Source organism: Grus americana, chromosome 7 (assembly GCF_028858705.1).
Source record: "Grus americana isolate bGruAme1 chromosome 7, bGruAme1.mat, whole genome shotgun sequence".
NCBI lineage: Eukaryota > Metazoa > Chordata > Aves > Gruiformes > Gruidae > Grus > Grus americana.
In genome coordinates, this window is record NC_072858.1 from 37,101,814 (window position 1) to 37,126,458 (window position 24,645).

General features: G+C 42.4%; 1 protein-coding gene across 1 annotated transcript in view; it reads left to right on the forward strand.

Annotated features, from left to right (window-relative positions):
• LOC129208498 (collagen alpha-1(XIII) chain-like) overlaps window positions 1-12,301 on the forward strand; it is a 60,707-nt gene extending 48,406 nt beyond the window's left edge. The window contains exons 38-43 of the mRNA XM_054831240.1: window positions 859-912; window positions 1,180-1,233; window positions 2,039-2,074; window positions 5,635-5,721; window positions 10,000-10,038; window positions 10,499-12,301. Coding sequence (XP_054687215.1) covers window positions 859-912; window positions 1,180-1,233; window positions 2,039-2,074; window positions 5,635-5,721; window positions 10,000-10,038; window positions 10,499-10,501 — 273 coding nt within the window. The 3' untranslated portion in view covers window positions 10,502-12,301. The remainder of the gene's footprint in view (window positions 1-858; window positions 913-1,179; window positions 1,234-2,038; window positions 2,075-5,634; window positions 5,722-9,999; window positions 10,039-10,498) is intronic.
• Window positions 12,302-24,645: the final 12,344 nt, after the last annotated feature.

The following is a 24,645-nucleotide window of genomic DNA, read 5'->3' on the forward strand; positions in this document are numbered from 1 at the left end:
GGGAATGCTCCACAGTTCAAGGACTCTACACAGAGTTGGAAATGCCTGAATCTTTTTCTTAGTGGGAAGGACTATTGCCTAACTGCTGTACTGCCCACATTAAAGACAAGCATTGATTGGGTTAATTTCCCAAAACCCAAGTAAGTCTCAGCAGCACTGAGAAGTAAGTTCGGTTTGCTAGTGGGAGATGGCCCGTGTCGAAGGGTTAGCAAAAAGCCTGGGTTTTCCTGTTAGCATGATTGAGGGCCTGGTGGAGTGACATAAATGGCAAAAAGGGAACAGAGGGACCGGGGTTCTTAGTTTGCATCTTGTATGTATGCATCTGCATTCATCTCTGCAGCATGGTGTCCTACAGCTTGCATGACTGGCTGCCTGCCACCAAGTAACCAAACTCTTTCATTTGTTGCTCAACTGACTCTAGGGAGGTGGGGGGGAGAAAATAAGGAAGTAAAGAGAAAGAAAAGAAAATTGCTTATCATATATCTACATGGCCTTTATTCTGCTACAGCTTTCAGCCTTGTCTGATATAAACTAGAGAGAAAAAATTCTCTCCTGTGGAACCGATAGAAAAGTCTGCAGTAACAATTGTCGAGAGCTACAAAATTAAAAATAAGGCTGTGTAAAATGGTGCTGGTGTGATGTAATGTAGCAGTTCCCATGTTCTTCAAATTGCCTATAACCATTGCTTCACATCCATCGCCACCAACACTGAAAGCTGTAGTGGTGCTAGATGCCTTCCACCACCAGACTGCCCTTCCCAGCTGTGCATTTTCCTAAAGGAGCAGCAGTGTCTCCTGGCTTTAACGAGGCCCTAGAATAAAAAAACGTCCTGATGTGTTTTCCTTCTTACAACTACAGGGTACTCCAGGACCAATTGGGGTTTCGGGACCAGCAGGACCAAAAGGAGAAAGGGTGAGTTTGCTTCAGAACTGACCAGTGCTAACTTCTTTGAAGATACCATGGTCCTCTAGGATGGAGAAGCTCTAGGGTTTTTCTAGAGCTGGAATTGCTCTCTCCTTGTGCATATAAGACCCTCAGCTGAGCCTGTTTGATTTTTTTGAGTATCTCATCCTTGGGGTTTTTAGGTGCTTTGAAATGCTTCCTTTTCTTATATAGCGCTGCCTGTTGGTACTGAATAGGAATGTAACAATTTCTATTTTTTTTTTGTCTCTGTTTCAGGGCAGTAAAGGAGATCCCGGAGTTGTAGGACCAATGGGGCCAGCAGGGCTTCCTGTAAGTATGGGAGTACTAGGGGTTTGTTACCTACAGTGCCTGTTTCCTTGCTGCAGTTGATAGCTTAAGATGCTGCTGTAATACAACGTTTGCAATTTCAGCTAGGTTAGGTGTTAAAGAACCAAAGTTACAAGCTTACGTACACTGTGGGAGCGACAGAAAGAGCTCAGTAGCTTCAGAGCAATGATTGAGTGAGGTGGATGAAGCTGAAGGGAAACTGTTAATTCATCTTGGTTCTCAAACTACTAAAAGAAGCTGTATGGGACTCCCAGGACAGGTATCTCAGTCCAAAATGCTGCTTTTGAGCACATCTGCTCTGTTTGCATTCCTGCAGCTTGGATGCCTGCCTTCCACCTGTCTGAGGGGGCCCTGTCTTGTCATTGCAGTGACAAAGCTACCTTCAGTGAGGTTACTTCTGCTGTCTGGGATTACTTTTTGCAAAATGGGGCCAGCATTGGAACTCTAGTTTTATGTAATTATGGAGCTGCTTTGTTGTTTAACACAAAAAAGGAAGTTTGCTGCCTTTTTTTTTCCCCCCAGGACTGCATTCTCTAAACTAGTTTGTTTTTTATCTGAAGAACCACTAGAGTAGTAGTAGTGGTGTTACAACCTGGATGGTCTAATGGAGGTGAAGAGGAGGTTGTCTGCCGGAAAAGTTAACTTTTTTAATTTTTTTTTTACCGTAGAGCAATTGGTACAAATAGGAAAAAAACCAAACTCCTGGGCACACATTCTGCTTTTTGAGTTGGAATACAGTGGGGCCTACTTGTTTCAAAATATTTCTTTTTGTGTTGATGTATTTCAGGGTTTACAAGGTCTACCTGGTGACAAAGGAATCCGGGTAAGTTACCAGACAAACTTCTTGTATTTAGTTACTAATGTCTTCACGTAGTGACAGACCTGCTAACTCCTGAGCAACCTCAAGTAACTGGCTTGTAATTCTGTCTGCTAGACCTTCACATCAGTAACTTTACCAACTTGTATTTTAGAAGATGATACCTGTTGCTTGTGTAATCACCCAGGACATCATGGTACATCTATCTGAAAGCTATAGGAGGCATTTTCTAATGTGTTCATTGTTGTCATAGCTCTGTTCTCACTGAAGCACAGGACTTCATGTGTAGTAGAGTTAGGCCAACATGGCAAGCTTTAGGAAATCCTGCTCATCCATTTACTGATGTGTGTAGGGCTTCCCATGAGAACTAACTGAGGTGGAGCCATTAAATCTTATTACGTTACTTTTACATTCCCCCTGAAGCACGAAAAAGAAGGTTGCCCTCTAGCAAACGATCCTCCAGAGAATTTGGAAGATGGAAATTTGGAAAGGATAAATTAAATTTGCCTCAGAATCAGACATGAACTCTCCTCAGGCATTGTCCTGAATGGATACGATGGTGAAGAGTTGGGTCAAAAGCAGTAACGTGAACAGCTGCTTTTCTGTCATACCACCTGTGTTAGATAAACATTACTAAAAAGTGCATGTTGAGAAGCTCCCTGCTTTTTCATCAGGTTTTCCACAACATAAGGAATTTCTTGCCTGTTTAAGGCTCTGAGTCTTTTTGATAAAACCAGTTGAGTTCTATAGTTGAATATCATTTATATTTAGAAATATAAATGACTTCTGGATTATAGTCTGTGTAAGATTACAATTGTATAAATACGTCAAGCAGTCCAACATAGTACATGTGTATGTTTTTATGCATGTACTCACACGTACACATACACTTTTTCTTCTTAAGACTCTGGTATCACCTAAGTTTATCTGAAAAAGTAGAGTTTTATAGTGCATGTGCCCGTGCGGTGATTTCATTATATGAATTTGCTTTTAATACATAGTGAGTGTTCTCTGTCCTTTATCTGCAACGTATTTCTGACCTTACTCTGCACAGAATGGGTAGTTTTGGAAAGCAATAGCCAATTGACATCTTAAATTAGGGGAGAAAGGTCCAAGTTTCCTGAGAGCTCCAAAGTTCTCCCCTTTTTTAATCATTGCATTTCTGGCTTTGCTTTTTAACTTCCTCTTCACTAAGATGTGTTTTGTTTTGTTTGTGTGGCTTCTAAACAAAAAATAACTTTAACAGAATTCCTAGACTTTTTCAGTTGGTTTTTAAACTGGGTATTTTAGTTATATTGTTTAAAAGAAGGATCTTTCAGTAGCTGTAGATAGGACTTCTCTGAGCTCTCACATAAAAAAAAAAAAAGAAAACTGGGAGAAACTGCACTTCCTTGTAGAGTTGGAAAGGATGAGTGGGAAGTTTTTCTGGCCCCTTGAAGCACGCACACACTTTGCCTCATTGCAACCAATATTTTGAAATGAAAAAGTGTGAGAAACTCGAGACTTTAAATGGGCAAGTGCAGTATCTCTGCAGGTGGGATCTTAGAAAATGCCACTTTTCCCACTGAGCCTTTGTACAGGGGCTTCCCCTCACCCCTGCCCCTCTTAAAAAATTGCAAACAGGTCACTGCTACTTACAGGGGTTGGACAGCACAGTTTTGGTGAGTCTCCTTTATACAGTTGTCTTGTCTGAATGCCTCCATCCCTTTGAAGTCACTAGAGACGCCTGACAAGTGCCGTTTTAGCAGAACTGGACACAGCGCTGGTTCCCAGGATTTGCCCTGCGAACCCAGGTCCCCCCTACAGTGGGACACACGGCGTCAGAACCTCCTCAGAAGTGCGGGACGGTCTCTCCCAACTGCTGGTAAAACTACAGCGGCAGTTCAGCCTGGAGACTTCCAAAAGAAAGCTGTGAAGGGAAAGAGAAGGCAACGCTCCGCTTCTGGCCTGTTCTACAGGGGGCTAGGGTATAACATCCGCCTCTTTGGAAGTGGGACACGTGTTCATTTGAACAGCAGCAGTATGCGTAACACTTTAATATGAAGATTTTTCAGCACTGAGCACATGAAAAATGAGGATGCGCTTTGTTAAGCTCCTAAATAGTTTGCCAAAATCCTGTCTGTTACTTTAGGCAGAGCAGTGCTTTTCAAATCCCAAAACGCTGCTGCTGCCCTTTGTTGGGTGTGGGAGTACAGCGTAGCTGCGCCCAGGGACAGGCAAAGACAGTATCGTGGCACCAGGTAGCAGTGGGAGCAGATGGCTGTTCATGTAACCCAGCTGAAAAAGTGTAAACCCTGCACTTGTGCTACCAAGCTGATATCTTCACTGTTATTTTAATGCCTGTATGTTTTTCTTTCTTGTGTGTATGTGTGTCTTCCTCACTCCTACAGGTCCACCTTTGTCCCCTTTATCCCTTCCTCCTCTTCCGCCTTTCTTCCTGGTTCCTTCCTCCAGAGCAACCCATGCCGCATTTTCCTGGATTATCCTCTCTGTTCCAGTGCTTGGTTCTGGGTGACTTCTCCTCATTGTCTTCCTCTCCCATCCATTTCTCTTGCCAGCTTTGGGTTTAACGCTTTTTTTTTTTTTAAATAAACAGCAACCTGTGCTGTCTCATTTTATCCCTTAATTCCTTTAACCCTCCCCACAAGGACCCTAAATTCAATTCCCTGTGCAGCAGCCCCTTCCCCTGTTTTATGCTCAGCAGCTTGGAGATTTTCTTCTGTTAGACAGACAGATTTGGTATAGATAGAAGTCAACTACCCATGCTGTGCCTTGCTTTGGCTGACCTACTACAGGTGGGGTGTATCCTCCTTTGGTGAGGAGGGGTGCTCCCTCAGCCCCTCCTGCGGCTGGTCTGCATTGACCTAATGCTGCCCTTCCATGGGAGAACAAGCCTCCTCTTTTGGTTACGAGGGTTGTGTTTGGTTTTTGTTTTTTTTTTTTTTTTTAAACTTGTTTCCCTCCTGCCCTGGCTCTGCTGTAACTCTACCTGGAGCCTGTGGAGAAAATGTAATACCAAGTAAGAAAAGTACAATCAAGCCAGGGAGTTTGTGCCAGCGGTGCCTTCCTACTAGAGCAGGCGAGCCTGCGTTGGGCTCTCTGAGGCACTGGGCACCTAGGGCCACCCCGGAGCTCCTGGGGCGAGGGGAGACCCTCCTGGCCAGCTGGGGATTGAGGTGGGGTGGCAGGAGCATTTTCCCATCCTGCATGTCCAGGGTCAGCCAGTTCTTAGAAGGTGCCTCTCGCTCTGAATGTATACTATACTGAATGTATAGGAAGCCCGGAGAAGTAGTCTCCTCATGATGGTACTGATAGAGGAGGAGTAGCGGTGTCTGTAAAGTTCAGAGACAGTGTGGGATTTTAGCAATGGCCAATGTGTTTATGCAGCTAAGCAACGGGTTGTTTTTTCACTTAACATCACAAAGGAGATTTCTCTTCTTTTAAAATGTTTCCTAAATGTTTATCTTTTTTTTTTTTTTCCAAACTGTTGCTGACATTTGTTTGAAATGGATGATCCTAAAGCATTTGTGTATTCTTTTTTTCTTGGACTAAACTATTATTTACAGGGGGAGAGGGGCAAGAAAGGCTCTAGAGGGTCTAAAGGGGATAAGGGAGACCAAGGAGCGCCTGGATTAGATGCACCCTGTCCGTTGGTATGTTCTGTTTCATCAAACGTATTGTTTTAAGATTTGTTGATGGGGAAGAAAGAAGGAAATCATAACATAAATAACGGTCTTGCAAAAGTACAACGCTGGAACAAGGCCCAGTCTGGTTCCCACTGCAGTTTTATGGCAAAGCGGCTTTCTTCAGTGGGGAACCCCCGACCCTTTGAGCAACCGGGCTTTGAGTGACCGTGGTTATATTCCTTCCTCTTCCGGAGCCCACCGAGGTTTGGGGTACATGGGGGTGTCCCATGTGCTGGGAGCCCAGGGCTTTCTCCTCTGCGGATAGAGCCCTGTATCTCCTTTGCGGCTAGTTGTGGCTCTTCTCTGGAGATGTTTAATGTCATCGTGTCTACATAACGGCAAAACCTGAATGCTGTTTTTCTTGCCATGGGATAACGGCCAGCTGGTGTGATCGCCTGAGAGCAACACAGGGCACTCGAGCTGCATTACCCAGAGGGAAGACAAATCTCAGTTATTTTAAATGGGATATGTTTCTGTCAAAATATATTGTCTATGAATCTAGACAAATGAATAAATATAGGAATATGTATACATTTTCATCTAAACTCATATGCTGCAGGAAACGCTGCCAAAAATCAGTAGTACTGCCATAAATCCCAGGAGTACTCGTGGATTGTGCATCTAGAAATCCAGCTGCTGGGTTTGTCAGTGAGGATAGGGAGAACGGATGATTTCAGAATGGAGGAAACACTGTTCCCATCCTCTTGGATTTAACTCAGAGAAGTATCTCCTGACTGCTACTGCTGATGACACAGACAAAACTAAAACTGAAAAAGTGGGCCATCTGTATTCTGGGTATGCAGCAGGGTGCCCTGCGCCAGTCCCAGCGGGGGACTCGGCCTCTCCTCCCGTGACATGGAGGTGACTGGCGTTAACTGAAATAACGATAGTGGTTGATTTCATAAACAGGGTCTCCGAGGTTTTAAAGGCGAGAAGGGTGAGCCGGGGTTACCTGGGCTGGACGGCCTGGATGCCCCATGCCCATTGGTATGGCGTACCTTCCCTTTCCTGCATGCTCGTTTGCTTTTTGTATCCTGGTTGTTATTTTATTACCTCCAAATACCTGCATGCCCTAGAAACATCCGGCAATTCCGTCCTTACCTATCTCCATCCTACCTTCCTCGTACTGCCGTTGGCGGAAAGGCCCTTCCCTTTATGCTGTGATTTGCAGCTGCTGTCAGCATTACTTTGTGGCATGAGGAAAAATGTAGCGGGAATGCGAATTTATTTTACAACGGCTTTGGTTCTTTCTTTGCCTTTGCTTTGATGACTTTCAGTAGACTAATGTATGAAGTGCCTCTGCACTGGCTTGGCTTTCTAGCAAGGAGCTGCAATGCTCATGTCCTTCATTAATTCTAATTTTAAGCGCTTGTATGCGGCTAGTGCAGCCTGACACTGCTTGGTATTGCTTCAGTCACCCCATATGCTAAGATGACTGAAAAAATAGTTGTCCTGTTAGCAAGCCCATGTGGAACATATTAATTGGACATTTATCTCTCTTGATTCCTATTTGTGACTCCCCCAAGTTCCACTGGTACCCATAACACCCAAGAAACTTGAATTTGGAGTTGCCTGTTTCCCAATACCCATCTTGTTCAATTATTAAAGAATCATCATCTAACCCAACTATTGTAGGACAAAGGTGTTCAGGAACACTTAACCTCAACTGGTTTCTGAGTATCCTGTCAAACATCACCAATCTATTAATTTACTCCAAGATTTTCTGGAGATATATTTTTTGCTCCCTACAGCAGTCTCAACCAGTCCATAATATGTTGAAACTGGCACTCCTCTGCCCTTCAGCCCCCGTTTGGCATGACTAGGTTTGCTTGGGGATGGTCATTCCAAGCTTTATGCTCACTTAAAGATGTTTGATGCCATTTGCAAAGGATGGGATATCAGTTAGTTCACCTAGCTGGAAAAATGAGTACCAAAGAAAAAAAAAATCCCACACCTAACCTTGGAAGGTTTCCTTGGTTTCCTGAGGAAGTTGCCTTGAAATTGCTGTTAAAAGCCTTCGTTATTTGACCTTTGTGGAGAGCTGATGTTAGTCTTCCTTCCACCACTCCCTCCTTTGGGTGCTGCTGTTGTTTCTTTGGGGCAGTGACAGTGACCGCTTGCAAAGTCTCAGTCGCTGCTCTGTAAATTCTGGCTAACGGAAAGAAACTCTTCTGCCAAACCCATGGGTGAAATAATACCTGCCCAGAACAGTCCACAAAGGAGAAAAAAACCTGAGGCGTGTGTTTCGCCTCCCACCGATTCTAGCCAGGTTTCTATGGAGTAAGTTTTGGCTGAATAAAGCACCTGATTTCACAGGCGAAAGGACTCTACCAGTGCCCTGGCAGGCTACCTTTCTTTTGGTCTCTGTCCTCAGTTAGGATTCACCCTGCATGGCCATATTAGAACGTACGCTTCTTTTCACAGCTATTTTTGTTAAGGGAAACTTGCCAGAAAATCTGGTGAATTACAGATGCTGTTATTTTTTTTTTTTTTTTATAAATAGTGTTCTGGCATGCCAGCTAGCTTGGGAATGTGAATAAGCATGTTTTTTGATCCAACTAGGTTAAAAGCTTAGCAGCCAGCTGACACATCCATGTGCGTAACTTACGGAGGCCGTGAACTAACGCTTTACACATCTGAGCTATGTGGAAGGAGATACTTGGTACTAATAAGCATGTTGCGTTTCCGTTCTCGGCAAATTCGCCTGCAACAAACACTTCCTTGTGACCCTCGTCTTCCTTTGATCCCTAAGCCGTAACTCCCTGGCCTCCCATTCCTTCATGCACCTAACTTCCCACCTCCTCCTGCGCTGCACTACACCACTCATTCCTACCACCACCAATGTACCAATGGGAACGCCACAATTTACCCAGTAATTAACCCCTATTTCCACATAGCTGGGGGGGAGGAAATATCACAAGGAGACCACAGTCTAAAAAAATGCATTTGAAAAGCAGTATGGTCGTAGCATCATGGCAACGTTCACTTCATCCGTCCCTTGAAAGGGCATCTTCTTTAAATAGTTTATTTCTCAATATGCTGCTGTGCGTTTGCTTTTCCGTTTGGTTTTTTCCTTCCCCCTTCTCCAATGGGATGATGTGCACTGCAGATTTCTCACACAGTACTTCAAGAAGTGAGAACTGAGTCATGAAGAAATGCGTCTGCATCGTGCGTTGTGCAATTTCACTCCCTGCTCTTGAGTTTTCCTGGGGAACAGCAATAGCCTACGAACCTGACACGCACACATAGCAGAAGTATTTGACTTCTCATGTCAGAGGTGTATCTCCTTACATCTGACTTCATTTCCTGCTCAAGAGCACCTTAACGTTGACATAATTTCCTGTTTTCTCACATCAAGTAGGGCTGCACTGAGATGGAATTAATGGCAGTAATTCATAAAAGCATTTCCCAACCATATGGTCTCAGTCTTTTAGTAGCACAGCCCTTAAAGTATCCAACCTCCTTCAACATTAAAATAATAATAATTAAAAAAAAAAATAATCACATGCGTGCCTTGGGATGTGTAGCCCCTGGTTGCGGAAGCACCAGGGGATTTCCACAGAAATCTCACTGAGTTTATTGAGGCAAAAGCCCCCTCTCAGGGAGTCAGCTGGGACATCCTCAACCAGCACAGGATCTGCTCAGCCGCTTGCCTTCCTCCTTTCCCTGGAGCAGGGTCTTCTCAGAGGTGAGAGGGGACAATCCCTCACCTGATAAAGCAAACCCTTTCACAAACGGGGCAAAGGGGAAATGGAGGTTTTTTCCAGACGTTCCTCAGGACCCAAGATTAATGCTGCCTCTGGGGTTTGCTTACAACCTCAGCATTACAGAGTCAGGCCTGAGGACATAGACCAGCCACCTCGTGCTTTTCATTGCCAACCTCCTGTGATATTTTTCTAGCTAAATGGGACCTCCTGCGTTGCCCCTCTTCCTTCAGGGAAGCCTGGCTAAACACCTTCCTCAGTGAGGAATGAGAACAAGCCTAGGGACCTCGTGTACCTAAGTTCCTTGCGTAGCTTGCAGGCAACCCCGCTCTTCAGCCCCGGCCCTTGCTTCAAGCTGCGCTGGTTATGTCAGCCAGAAGTTGGGGTCACTCCAAAGGGGTGAGGAATATCTTTCAGACTATTCCTCCAGCCCTGGTTCAGACTGTTTGTTGCAGCTGTAATAGTTAACCCACTCCTCCTTTCCTCAGTCTCTGCACTATTTTCTGTGTCCTAAACTGCTACTTCATTGTCTGTTTTGCAGGGGGAAGATGGCCTTCCAGTTCAAGGCTGCTGGAATAAGGTGAGATAATCCTGGAAATGTTATGACTGTTGAGCTGGCAGTGTTATGGGTTCTGCTGCTGATTTTCTATGGGTCTGGCTAAAAGCAAAAGACGTGTGGATGCGTGCATGGGATTTCCAGGGCTGTACCCCTGAGAAGTGCCACGGGAGGCTGGCGGGAGCAGGGCAGAGGTTCACGGCTGGCCCACCTCCAGTGCCTGCTGTGCCTATTAATGCCAAGTACTCCTGACACAGTGGTAGGAGGGAAGTGGAGGTGGAGAGTCAGTCTGTCCTCGCTGCCCAGGGAAGCGAGAAGGATCTCTGCTGAGATCCAGCACCATTTCTTTTCCTCCTGGACACCCCGGAGCCAGCTTCCCTAACGCTGTCCCTCTGTCCTTCCATCCCATGAAATGTCCTTCCCCATGCTGAGCTGTCACTAACAGTGAATTGTCACTAACACCCGTTTATGTTTTCTTTTGCAGTGATGATTCTAACCCTGGACTGGCCTCTGTGTGTTATTGTACATAGAATATTTATTTTTATACAGTGTTCAGCTCTGAAATGCCAAAAGTTATGCATTTTTACAAATTATCAAAAAGCTGCATATTTTTTGTACAGAAAATACTAGATCTCCCTTCTTCCCCCTTTGTCAGTTCTCTGTATAATTCTATGTCTGCATTATGCTTGTTTTGTCATGGAGTACGGCTGTAATATTTACATGATATTTGTGCACACATGATGAATATAGGAACTTAATAAATTATTGCATTAAAAGTGCCCAGAGGAACTGCCCTGTATAGATTTAAAGGTCATTTTCATTTTTCAAGCTGGAATCATTCAAGACTATTTCAAAACATTATGTATTTTTTATTAAAGCGAAATATTAACAATGTTGTGGTGACTAAATTAAGGTATTGCTGGAAAAACGGTAGCCACTATGCACTGGGAACTTAGAGATTTCATGATTAATAATTACCAAACAAGGCCCATTTCCTGGTCAGATTTGGACAGCCAAACTCCTGTGGATGCTGCTCCTTGGCCATGCAGGAACGGCAACACCTTCCCCATGAGCTGTACAAAGAGAATTTCAGTCTCTTGCCTCTGGCTAAGGTAGAGCACCTCCCATGAGCTGGAAAGAATAACAAATATAACAATAATAAATAGAATAAAGCACCTTCCATGAGCTGGAATAACCCTCGTGACAACGAGCCCTGGCCGGCAAGAAATTCTAACGTCTTTCTAAATTGTAGCCCTGCAAGTAGCTTAATTAAAGCATCATTTAAAATTAAGCATATGGCAGAATACCTCGATGATATCCTACTGAATGTTTATTAGATAAATCACTCCATGTGGCTTTTTTAAATGTTAACCAAAGGTCACATGCAAATTTGCGGAGCATGTCATTATAATTTGCATATGTACATCTTAATTATCCTTCTTGACCTACCTTTATTAATGTCTCAAGTCTGAATCAAGAAAAATTATACTATCAGACTAAAGGGAACGTCACAATACACTTTTCTTAGAAAACGAGCAAAGGAGTGGACACCTAAATCTATTCCCTAAACCACATCCGCTTTCCTCGGTCCTTCATGTAAGGGGGAAAGACAGTTTTGCAACCCAGAAAAGTTTCAGGGGGATAGAGAGGAGCTATCCGTATTTAAAGATCCCAACGGAGAAACGCAAGCAGTAATGCACGGGTTGGGTTGATGACTGAAGTGCTGCTCTTTGCAGAATGCTGCCGCTGCAGGAGGAGTTCAGCACCCTTGCCCACAGCGTCACTGTATAGTTTTTACCACCCACGGTGTTGTACGTATGGATCACAGGCTGTGTTTGCAGCAGCTGCTCCTGGCCACAGCTGTGCCAGCTCAAGTGGTCACCACCACCTATGCTCAGCTATTCAACCCCTACACTCAGCTATCCATCTGTTTACAAACTATTAGTTATTTTTCCCAACCGATTCCGTACAGCCTTTTAGCACCATCAGAGTAAAACGACAGAGCACGCAGAGGAAAAGGCCTGGCAGGGACTGCGCAAGGAACCGAGCCCAGCCCCTGACTGCTGCAATCTATTTGTCACCTAACCCTTTCAGAAATGTATTGAACTTCATCTAAAAACCAGTGCGGTTTCTACCACCTGGTGTCCCTTGCCTCCCATCCCGCAGGCTGTTCCCCACTCAGTTAGGAAACTCCTCGCAACTTTCAACCTAAACTAATTCATGAGATTTACAGCCCTTTCTTCTCATGCCAACATTGTCCTTTGGATGAAACTTTTTCATGCACGATGTTTTCATGACATGCTTGGAGCTGAAATGGCACAGAAAGAAAATGAACCACAGAGCAGCAAGGGGATTCCTGTTTGCTTTCTCAGTAGTGTATCTCATTAAGGCCCAGCTCCCTGTTACAAGGCTTTGCAGCTGGGAAGCTTAGCTAATTGGAACAGCACTTATTTAAATGAATTTCACACAACTCTGGTGTTTTAATTGCACACCTGTTAAGCACAAAGCAGTTGCTAAGGACCCAGCCAGGTATGCTGGTGGTAGTCTTGGTTTTGGAGGGTTATAGTAGTAGCAGCAGAGAATTTCTACTGCAGTCTTGTAGCACTTGGCCCTCAAGGTAGGTAGTTGGAGTTCTTCAGCTCCTTCTAAAAATGCTGGCTATGTTTAATCCTCAAAAAATTACAGGTCTTGGAAGAACCTGCCAATGTCTCCTGTCCCCTTTGGTGTCTGTAGTGTATTTTTGTTTTGTAACTGCTTTTTGTGATTGCACTGCATGGGATTGTCTTTGCTTGGGTTTGTGTTACCTGAAAGCAACCAAAGCATACATCTGTTACGTTGTCTTGACAGAGCTACTGAAAGGTAAAGGAGTCTCAAGGTGATGCTGCATCTGATTTATTTCTTGGGCTGTTTTTTGACTGATGTATTTGTGAGAGTGAAAGCTTTTGCCTGAGGTACAGGGGACCTTGAAATGCAATTGCTGGAGCTCTTGAAAGTACCTGACTTGTGTCAGCAAAGAGGCAGGGAAGGAGGGATAGTCTGAGCAAAAGAGGTTTGGTTTCCCTTACTTCAGCTTTTCCCCAGCGTAGTTCTTCAGTATTAGTGGAGACGCTCCTGACTTAGAGTGGTGCAAACCATGGGAGACCTTGGTGCCACAACTTCTGTAGGGCTCGGCTGCTTTCTGTCAGCAAAACACAGACGTGTGCGCACACGTATACAGCGTCAACTTGTGCTCTCATCCTTGTCACCTTTTTCCTATCTCAGTTCATTCTGTTCGTAGCGTTGGTTTGGCTTCAGGTTAGCTGCTGGACTCTGAAGGTGCTTATTGTGGGCAGCAGAGTTTAGGACCTTCAGAGACTTGTTTAATGCTCCCTTTTGGGTACCCTTAAAAACGTGAACTTAAATCAGCATAAAGTATTTTAAAACTGGAGACATATTTTGGATCCTCCAAAGTCTACTCTGGATCCTTCAAGTCTACTGACTTGAAAACTTACTAATTTCTACTTTCCTTTGCAAACCAGCAGTTCCTTTTGCATCCTGGCAAAAGGGATCGACAGACTTCAAGCTGTGAAGTCTCATCGGCTACTGGGGATAAACCGGAGGTTGCCAGTTAGTGAGATTTTACTGGTTGGCTGCTCTTCCCAAACATTGCATTTCAAGGAAAACACGTGTGGTAGAAGCTGGGGTTGCACCACCCTGAACCTGACAGTTTACTAAAACCTGTAGCTGGTTTGCTGTCACTTGTCAATGACTGTTGCTTCTGCGCGGCTGTTTTCATGTGAAACCGTTTGTCTGCCACTTTCAAGGGTCAAACTCCTTGGCTGATAGCCAAAAAGTGAGACACGTCTGAGAGTGGAGAAGCTTGGGCAATGACAGCAGAATGAAAGGACATGGATGGACCTTCCTGAAGGTTCGCACGAGATGTTTTGCGAGTTTCCCTCCCTGGAGCTTGGGAAGAGTTCTTCAACTGCACACCAGGAATTTGTGCCCAGATGCTGCCCTCTGGGGCTGCGGGAGCTTAGCGTGCCAACGCTTTCTGCTTTGCTTTCTCTCTTCTCCCAGAGGCCGGTGGCAGGGCTTGAAAATGACACCGTTTATTTTCTTTTTTCTTTGGTCATTTTCACTTCATTCTCTTATTGTGGTCAGACTCTTCAGAGGAAGAATTAGGCTCATTTTCCAGCAGCTGCTGTATAAATGAGTGCAAGACACACACAATATTTCCGTGGGGGGATCCTTTGATGCAAGAAAGAAATCCTTCTTGAACGATTATCCTTAGAAAAATCAGTCAAACCCCGCATGTCCAGTTTAGAGTGCTGCTCAGAAAGGACATGATAAAACTTTCTGCTACCATTTCTGGTTACCAGATGACAAACTTCCATTGATATCGTCAATGATTCCATCTTTAACCTTTTCATCACAAACTTTCTTCTCCTGTTCAGTTATTAAAAAAAAAAAAAAAAAATTATGGAGGATTTTTTTGGTGTTTGGTGCTGGTTTTGGTTTGGTGGTTGGTTTTTTTTTGCCTTTTTTTAAAACCATACTGGATTTCGAAGGCATGAAATGTCTTGTCAGAGGAGGAAAATGTGGAGTATGGAAAAAAAATCTGGTTTCACTGAATAATTCCTTTGCTTCCTGTACTTGAGCTTTGGTCTCCACTGTGCACACTGGATGTATTTTGTCTGGAGCCCTCCAGAAATATTACTCTGCTGGCCCATTAAGGCCCCTTTTTGTGGGTACCTCTCAACAGATGTACTTCCAGATGGAAAAATGAGGATCATGAGGGTTAAATTCCGCTGTTACATGTTTTAACACATTCACTGCAAGGAAATAAAGATTTGGCAAAGTGCTGAGGGGTGCGGAGGATGTTTCCCAGCTGCCTGAAGGGCAGAATATACAACTCTGGATGCTTCCTACCAACTGCCACGCAAATCTGGTATCCCTTACTCTGCTCTCATTGCTGAAGGTTAAATTCTGTTCACGTGGACTCTACAGTGTCTTTCCACCACAGCTCTTGCAAGTTATTAAAAAACCCTAAAATTAATTAAGTACATCTCTTACAAACATGACTCATAACATTTCTACTTCTCCGAGTGCATTGGGAATCCCATTTGCCCAAGCACTAAAATATATATTTAACTTTGAGCACGTGATTCCCGTTGGCCTAAATGATGCTATTTGCATGTTTAAGTACTCTGGTGAATCAGGGTCAGTATTATTAGAGTTAATGAATCATTAGGCAGAACTAAATGATAAGCAATTCACATTACAATATAGAGAGAAAGCACTGATTTCAGGTTCAAAGTGATGTCTCTCTTAAATCAGAGCAAGCCCCAGAAAGGTGATAACCTTCATTCGAATGCCCTTTATCAACTCAGCTGGAATAATCCCAACTTTCTGATCAGGACACCTGCACCCGGCACCCATCTCCTCTCACTGGTGCAGGGAACATCCGCTGTTAAAATAAATCTGGGATTACAGAGAGCTGGGAAAAAAATTCTACTCTCAGCTTCATCCGAAGGCTTGTGTTTTGGGGTTTTTTTTCTTAAGACTTCTAACAGGTTTATTCAGTAAATAGAGTAGCAGGGGAAGAAATTGTTTCAGTTAGGAACCAGGCTGATGAAAGGGTTAATTTATTTTATTTGTATTTTTTTATTTTTACTTTTTTTTGTGGTGGGGAGGGAGAACCTGACCAGAACTGCAGGCGGTAGGTGTGCTTTTTTTTTCCCCCTTCTTTTTTAATGAAAACAATTATCTATATAGTTTGATAATGTTACTTTTACTTTTTTTTATTAATGATTTTCTGGGAGCAATTTGTTTGCTCTTTTCTGTTTTCTTGTTTCTTAGGTATATTTTTAATGGGCTTTTGGAATAGATTTGTAAAAGTTCCTCACCCAAAATGTCCTAAGGACATTGCTATTGTGCTTTGGTTTTTGGGGTTGGTTGGTTGGTTGGTTTGTTTTCTCCCTAAGTTCAGTAGTAAAATGGTGCTTTCCATAGGCAAACCAGTTTCTAGTGTTGACAAACATATCCACGCAGGCCACGCCTAGGGACCAGGTACCAGTGACGTCTCCCAGACAAAACGGTCTCTCCAAAACTCTTTACATTTACAGAATTCAAAAGGGCTATGTTAGGGACCAGTTGATTGAAAACGGTCTCTTCTGATCTTCGGTGGTCTGTCATAAAGAAATTAGTCTGGCAAGAGTCGCTGTGTCCTCTTCAGTAGCATTCTACAGCCTGAAATATCGGGCTTAGCTAGAAAGCTCTGAAATAGCAGTTAAAATAAATGTGGTTTTTTGAAAATGGCAAGCCGTTGGTACCTACTAAAGTATTGCTGTCTCTTGCTATTGTTTTCCCTCCTCTAAATCCAGCAATGCACTCGTGTTTGAGCTTGTCTTTAGGCTTTGCTTCACGCTGAGCCTATGTGCAAACGCTTTGCTGGATGAGGCTCTCCCCTTCTTTTATACTTTTTTGGCTTTGGGTTTTTTTTTTTTCCCCCTTGCACTGTTTTTGTCCCTACTACTTCCAGATGTCTTTGTCCCAGACAAAATGGCTACTTTCTTTTCTGCACTTTCAGAAAATCTCTGTTGGTCGCATTTTGATCATTTTTCTACTCACTTGTATTATCTATCCTTCCTGCTATACTTCCTCCCTTCTGGTACCCCTTCTTTGTCAAACATTTTGATCTGATGAAAACATCACAACAAAACATGAATTAAGATTGTAGGTGTTTGCTGATAGTTTTTGGAGCTTTCTGTAAAGCTTTTACTGTTTAAAATGCTAGGCAGCAAGACCACTTTAGCTTTATCGCTTTCTTATGATTTTGTTTGCTTGTTGAAGTTATTAAATAAATTTGTTCTTTTTTAAACAGACTCAGAATTAGTCAGAATAATGCAGGTTGTTTTTTTAAAGAAAAACCTGCTAAACTTCCCCCCCCCCCCCGCAAAACATGACTTTGTTGAACTGTTGTCACACACAGAGTTTAGTAGGTTTGATACATTAGCAGTAGGTATGAGAGGACTGGCTGTGAAACGTGTTGGAGTGGAACTTGTATTCTTGCTTTCCATCGCACGCCGTTTGTCAGCTTGTTGTCTCTAGCAGGGGGGTTTACTGGGAGTGTGAAATTCCATTTTGTGATAATTCCATTGTTTTCTCACAGTAATGTTTCAAAACGTTGCTTCAGTAAATCTTCCCTTCTATTCTCCTGCAAAGATTCGCTTTTACCCTGATGTTGTTCTACCGGGGTAGAACGTTGTCATTGTTGTGTTTTCTCCCCCAGTAAGAGGAGGACTGAGCATCCCTTTGATGCAGGCTGGAATGGCCTGACTCTACAATAATTTCATAGCTTCTAATGACGCAAAATTGACTCCAGATTTTGAACATCACAGGGATGGGAGGGGAGTTTCTGATCTATGGGAAAGCCTGCAGGTGCCGTGGGCTCTTCAGCGGTACAAGTGGCGTGCTGCTGGAGCTCACCTTCTGGTTCCGTTTCATCTAGCGGGAATCCAGTTTGCGTATTCAGAGACCGTGGGCCCGATCAAGAGGTTTGCTTTGAAGGTACACCTTTGATCTGGAACGTGGTGCCAACGCAACGCACCAGGCTACAGCCTGCAACCTGCTGTAGGGCACCTCTACCCAGCTCCCCGAGCCCTGGCTTGCGAGGTGGGCAGAAGAGTGTCCCCATCCCGGTGAAGCAGCTCCACCAAGCAAGCTGCGTGGTGTCGAGTAGATACCCCCTTAGCATTCGGAGCCCTCGCAGCAACAGAAACCCACCTCCCCAGTGTACTTTTCCCCACGCAGGGAATGTTTGTGTCATTGGCGCTGCCCCTCCTTCTCATCTTTGTGCAATTTGGACACCAAATTCTTTGATACTGGGACATTTTCTGTCAAAGATCTGCTCGTCCGGCAACACTAGTCAAACGTTAATGACCTAATCCCTGCAGGAGAATGATTTCTGAAGCAATTTGTTGTTACATATCTGGTTTCCTTGAATTTTATGAGAGATTTTACTTTTTTTTTTTTCTTTTGGTGGCATAGAATGTACAATATTTAATATACCTGTAGTAAAGTGATGAGTTATGAGTAAGTCTTGACAGGGCATTGTTTCTGTGTATCTCTTATAAACACTGATTGATTGAGACATTTAAATCTGTATACACTTTTTACATATTTTTTTTATATTGAACTTTTCAGCCTGTATATCAAATAGCCAACGTTATTTGGCAATCATTCGTGTAAGTGCTGTAATATACTTTTGTGTTACCAGTAATTATTACTGTCATTGTGCAGATTCTAAGACATTATTTCAACTCCTTTTGACGTAGTTTAGCAACTTGGAATTTTTTGGCCTTCAAGAAAATTCCACACAAAATAATTGCTAGAATGAAGAGAACAAAGGGCTGTTCTTTCCTGCAATCTTTTCAACCTCAGTAGGAGCTTCTTCAGCCAAAATGAGCGTTTGCTTTTTTCTTTTTCCACTTTTTCCTTGGAAATATGACAGCATTTGATTTGTTTTGTCTTTTAATCCTGGAAATTCTGAATTCCATGTCAACTGTTTCTAGCAAGACGTTAGAGAAGCAGAGATAGCTGTGCCATAAGGAGTTGCTGATCATAACAGGATTGAAATAGTCATTATTTAGTTTTTCTTTATAAATATTTTTTCCACTATTAACTTTTTAAGCAAATCTTTTCTCAGTGTGATAAAAATTGAAAAGACACTAAAGGATTAAACATTTAACACGTACGAGGAAAGGGGTTCAGCTACATGATTTCTATCTGTGTGAATGAAAAATAGCTTATGAATTTTTATGTCAGAACAAAAACTGTGCCTCAGTTACCTATTTCCCTTACCCATTAACAAATCCCTTGATTTCAGTGGAGCCACACCTGTCCTTGAAACTAAGGGCACACTTAACTCGCTGAATCACTGCTCGTTAGTAAATAAAGTTCAGTTTTGCAAAAGTAAGCTGCTGCTTAATTATATTGCCTTTAAAGCATTTCTACCTTCTTGCAGAAGAAGAGTTTATATATTTAGTCACCAAGTATCCATTTATGAGATAAATAAAATAGTCCTTATCTTATTCTGAGGTGCTGTTTTATATTATGATGAAAATTGCTATGCAAGAGCTGTATATTGCTATTTTCAGTGTCTTAGCCTATTCACGACATCATTATGAGAATAACGATGCGAGATTCCAGGAAGAAGTTAGTTTGGGGAATGGACTTCTGAAAAACCAGGCAGGAGATAATGAAAAATGTCTTGGGCTGGATGGCTGTTGCAACAGTAAACGTGATGCCATATTTAAAGTGTCATCCCATTGCTTTCCAAGAGGAGTCTGTGAATTCCCTGTGCCTTGTGTTGAAGTTTTACTCCTTTGTGTCAATGTTTTAGTGAGGTTTCTATTTTAATTTGTGTGCCATGTGTATTCCAGTACAATTCGCATTTGTTACATAGGATGTACATACTTTCTTCTCCCTTTTATAAAAATACCTGTTTGCTTACATACAGTCTCTGTCTTTTGTAAATGACAACTCATGCAGATAATAAACCATAAATTCACTTACGCATTGTCTTTCCATCTGGGGGATGGTTTTTAGGTTAATATCCTAAGGAAATCATGCCATGCACTGTTTGCCAGTCAGCCCCGGTAACTATGGAACTAGGTGGCAAATTTCAACCCATTTGGCAACTGTTATCACCAGCTCTATGAAAATAGACAGCTGGATAGAGGAGAGAGTCTTACTGCCTGTGTAAGGGAAAGGCAGCAACATCAGCTGTGCTATATTGCTGGACACTGGGGAACCTGCAAGGGAGGAAGACAGCCCGATCCCTCCCATCGCATGAATAGCCTTACTGGAGCTCTTTCTCAAGACATGCAGTTAATCGACCATAAAACACAAAGCTACACAAATTGTGGAACTGAGAGTGAGTACAAACAGAGGGGACAGAGCCAAGACCAGAGGAAAGCAGGGACTGACTCTCTACTTATGCCCATGCTGAAACGATCATGATTATCAGCTTTGTTGTCTTACTTTCCTCAAAACTGAGACAATCAATAAGAAGGTGTACAGCTATCTCAAAATCCAAGAGTCGGCAGCTATTTGCTAAGGGACCTTATCTAAAGTAAAATGTTTGCTTGTTTTCTAAGAATCCATGCTAATGCGGGGGGAAACAACAAATCTGAGCCTTTGGCAAATGGTTTGGGGACAGCAGAATCAGTCCTGTTGACTTGCTTTTGGCAAGGCATGGTAATAAGGGGGAAGGTGCCTTTGGCTTCGAATGCCGCGAGAGCTATTACGATGATTGCAGTATAGCCTGCGGTGATGTATTCCTCGCATCTAGCTTTAGATAGCTGAAAATTACACGTGTGCACCCACACAGTGGTGATTCCTTGAAATGAAAGTGATTTGCTGAAAAACCTCTAGCTCTTGAGTTGCCAGACAGCAAAACTGCGTGCCTCGCTCCTGACCTCCTCTGGGTATAGATATAATGAGCCTAGGATCATGAGGGAAAATCCTCGAGGATCTGGATGTTTAACAGTGACTGATGTGTTAAGTTACATAGAAAAATGAATGAGTTTGGATGCTCCAACTTGGAAAGCAGAATGTGTTTGAAATATATGATTTCTATCATTCCTTAAGGCTTTAAGATCACTTTTGCTTTATAAAAATGATAGCTTCTGGATGTATATCGTTATACCTTGGGAGACTAGCACTTGTGCAATAAATAAATGTTTTGGAGGTTTGCTGCATGAGAGAAACATCAGACCCAGAAGCAGGCTTCTTTCAATGCATCTTTGTTATTTACAGGTCACAGTTTCAGATTTATTTCCTGCCCCCCGCCCCTGGCTCTGTAGTTAGCAGGAAAAAAAGTCAGTTATTTTAATGATGTAAATCAAACTGAGGAACAATTATGAAAGCAGACGAGCAAGCAGTGCTGTCCTGTCCTGTGAAGTTTCTCTGAAAAGAACTTGCAGCTTAATGTTTCCATCCAGGAAGACAACATGCTTGCAAATGTCACCAGAGGAGAAAGGAAACGTGTATGTATCCCAGCTCCAACCTACACCAAAGAGCATAACTGCAAAGGGACAAACATCTTTACTAGCACAGGAAAAACAGATCAGACATAGCTACCAAAAAATCCCTTTGCAAAATCATGAGACGTGGGAAGTAAGATCTTGTTTTACACAAGAGATGCCAGTTTGCTAAGAAAGTATCCAGCAGTACAGATCTGGAGTGATCTGTAGGTGAGTGACTTGATGATTGAACGGTGCAATGACACAGCGCTACATCTTTGCTCCTCCAACAAAGAAATGTAGTTCTACAAATGCCAAAACTAAAACATAATTGCATCAGAAGTCCCCAGACACCTGCTGGGATGTGTCATTTTCTGCACTAAAAACCTGTGCTATAGTAAAAGCACAATCATAGCACAGATAGTTTCCTTCAAGAAATTCTTATGTGTTACAGAGATGGACGCTTTTCTGCCTCAGATTGGCAGTGCTTGGTTATTGTATTAATCTCTGGTCAAATGCATCGCTCACAACTTTATGACTTTATCCATCCAGTTTTCCTTAGACTCAGAGACTGAAATAGGGTTGTGTTTGCTGCTGCTGCTTCTTCTTCTTTTTTTTTTTTTTACTAGTTAATATCAGAATTGCTTTCCTTTGGCGGCATAGGGCAACAAGCCAAGAGAATCAGCTGTGTCCTTTCTCATATGGCCCCTGAATTTTCTTAGCTAGCAATCCTAACCTGTTAATTTTTCAGAGAAGCCATTCTATACGTGTGATCACCACACCACTTTCCCCTATACCTTATCCATTTCTGGCTATTGTTTCTCAGCTGTGGAGAGGAATCCTAGAGTATTCCTCAGCTGAACACAATGGTATTTTCTAGTTGTTGTTCTCTTATTCTTTTTTCTGCACATCTCAAAGATGTATTTGTAAATCTCCATTTGACCAAAAAAAAAATATTGTGAATAGCCATGACTATTCAAATATTTGTATTAAATTAGTATTTTACTTATATGACTAAGAAATAATTGACTCAAGACAATGATCTCTGCAGTCTGCATGGATGTGTTTAAGGATAAGTAACAAGGATGAAAACACTTTTAACTTTTTTTTTTAAGCTAATAAGCAGCATTTAACTTTTAGAATCAGTTGGTGTCTGGGCAGGAAAGACCTCTCTCCTTCTTGATTGTGCATTAGCTAATCTTTTGAAGACATGCTAACCGTCAGTCTACTAGAATCTGACACACACAAAAACATTTAATTCCGAAGTACCTGAGATGATCTAATTTAAAAAATACTACTATAAAAGAATTGTCCAAAAGTTAGGATTTAGCTTTTCTGGTTTATTTAAGAAAAGCAGCTCATTGTATGCAACCTATTAGCAGAATAACCCCATAAGCAGTATAGAGGGTGGAGCAGGGGTTAAAAATGGCTCAAAGAAGGGGAAACAAGTCATTACAGAAATATAATTATTTGCAGAGCTCAGTTATTACATCTATTATCTACTGCCATAATATATACGTACATGAACTTTGATCACATTAGGTTATCCTAATGATGTGACATTTATACTGATTTGATAAAATTCCTGGATTATATATGCCCACAAGAAAGAGCTTTTAAAGAACTTGACAATACTGAACTGCCAGGACGACCCTGGATGCCTGCCAGCCTAAGCAAGAGTAAAGCCATATCTCTTGGTTCTGAAGCTATGAAATATTCATTACAATGTTTGAGATATAACAGCTTCTGCCCCAAAGTGAAAGTGCCATAAACAGGCTGTTTTTTCCAATAGCTGGAGAGTTAGGCCGTCAGCAGTCTATAAATGCTCTGTCAATAGATATGTTGTTTATTTTGACAAAGTAACAGATTGTATTTGCACTTGGAAGTCAACTGGCAGATGGTCTTTGCACAACCTAGTGAGGGCAGACTCCGCTCCTGCTGATTGAGGAAAGCTCCCTCTTAATCCAGCATTGCAAATTTTTTGTCTTGAAGAATGCTAGTTAGTAACGTTTCTTCCTCGAACAACTAGATCTAAACGGCCAGAGCACTCAGCTATTGTGACCAAAAATCTTGGACCTTTAGTCATCTGCTGCATTACAATAATTGTGAGGATATCTTCCCTGCCCTATTCCTCACCACATGGTTTAGGTGACCTACTGCTTTTTCATTGCAGCCTTAGTGTTCAACACTGAACCCAGAGCTTGAGAGAAAAACCCGTGTATCTTACCTGCTCTAAAAAACCCGCAGTTCCAAAAGTGCAGTTCCTGCAGAACAATTGATGTGTGGTAACTCTCAGTTCAAATGCTGCCTTGCTCTAATCTGTTCTACTCAAAAATTGTTTATTCTTGTGCCACAAAGCAACTCAGACTCTTCCAGAAATACTTGAAGTAACATAAAACATACATATAATGCTGTTAACATTTAGGTTAAGGATAAGATGTAACCACTGCAGAAAGAAATAAAGAGGTGAAATTTACTTTATAGTCGGACAATTAAAAACCACAAAGGCAGGAAAAACTGTATTAAAATTCAGACATCTATGACTGACTTAAAAAAAAAAAAACAAAACAGTGGTACACTACGAAGGTCTTCGACCTCCTCCCCTCTCACACAGCACCCCTGCTTCCTTCAGTCTCCTACTGTGGGGAGGCTGTGCTACGGTTTTTGAGTCGATGGCTGTTCCTTAGCCATTGCAAGAGCAGCTGAGCATTTGGATTTTCCTCGTGCTGGTGCTGCTTCCCCAAACACAAAAACTCTTCCCAGACTGCAATTCCCACAGAACTAATGTAAGCAGAAACCAGCTGCAAAAATAGCGAATCCCTTCTCTCATACCTGCTCTACTGCCAGTAGCACAATGACTTGCTCAGGGACGTGACCACTCCTGGGATGTACTGCTCTTACTGAAGATGTGAAACCTGGTAGCAGGCTGGTGTGGGTGATAAAGAAGAAATTGAGGGAATTAGATCGTATTTCAGGAAACACAAAAGCTGTATTAGGAAGTCGCAGCCCCTCATTCACTGAATGTGGTAAGCCTCTTCTAAGACTGTGACACTTGATGACCACATTATACTATGAAAGGCAAACGTGAAGAGGAGCCCCACCTTTACATAAGTTTCTTTCATCTGATCCATCTGAATGGCACATACCCACGTGGTGGATGTGACAAACACTAAATTAAAGCAGAAAACGTGCCTGAATGTTGTTTATAAAGAAGAGAATATTTTATAAACTGAAAAATGTTTTTGTAAACAGAATGAGTTGTCCTAATGTTGAAAGTTTGTCTCACACAGAAGACATAAGTTTATTTTCTTTAAAGACCTCCTACACGTTTGTGTTGTTACCACACAGCAACTATTTGATGTTAATCTGTAACCAACTGGGAATGTTTTCAAAAATTTGTGATGCTTATTTTGTCTCCTCTCAAATTATTTTTAATTACAAAGCTATGTACCACATGCATGATTGCTAGGATTATTGGATGCAATTATTTGTATCTGGAAATAGAAAAATGTAAATGCTCTTTCTCCATTTTCACATGGGTTTTACATTGCCTTTCATTTTTACGCTTAGTACTTAAAAAATCTTCATATTCCCCCTACCCTCCCAATATGGTTCAATACAC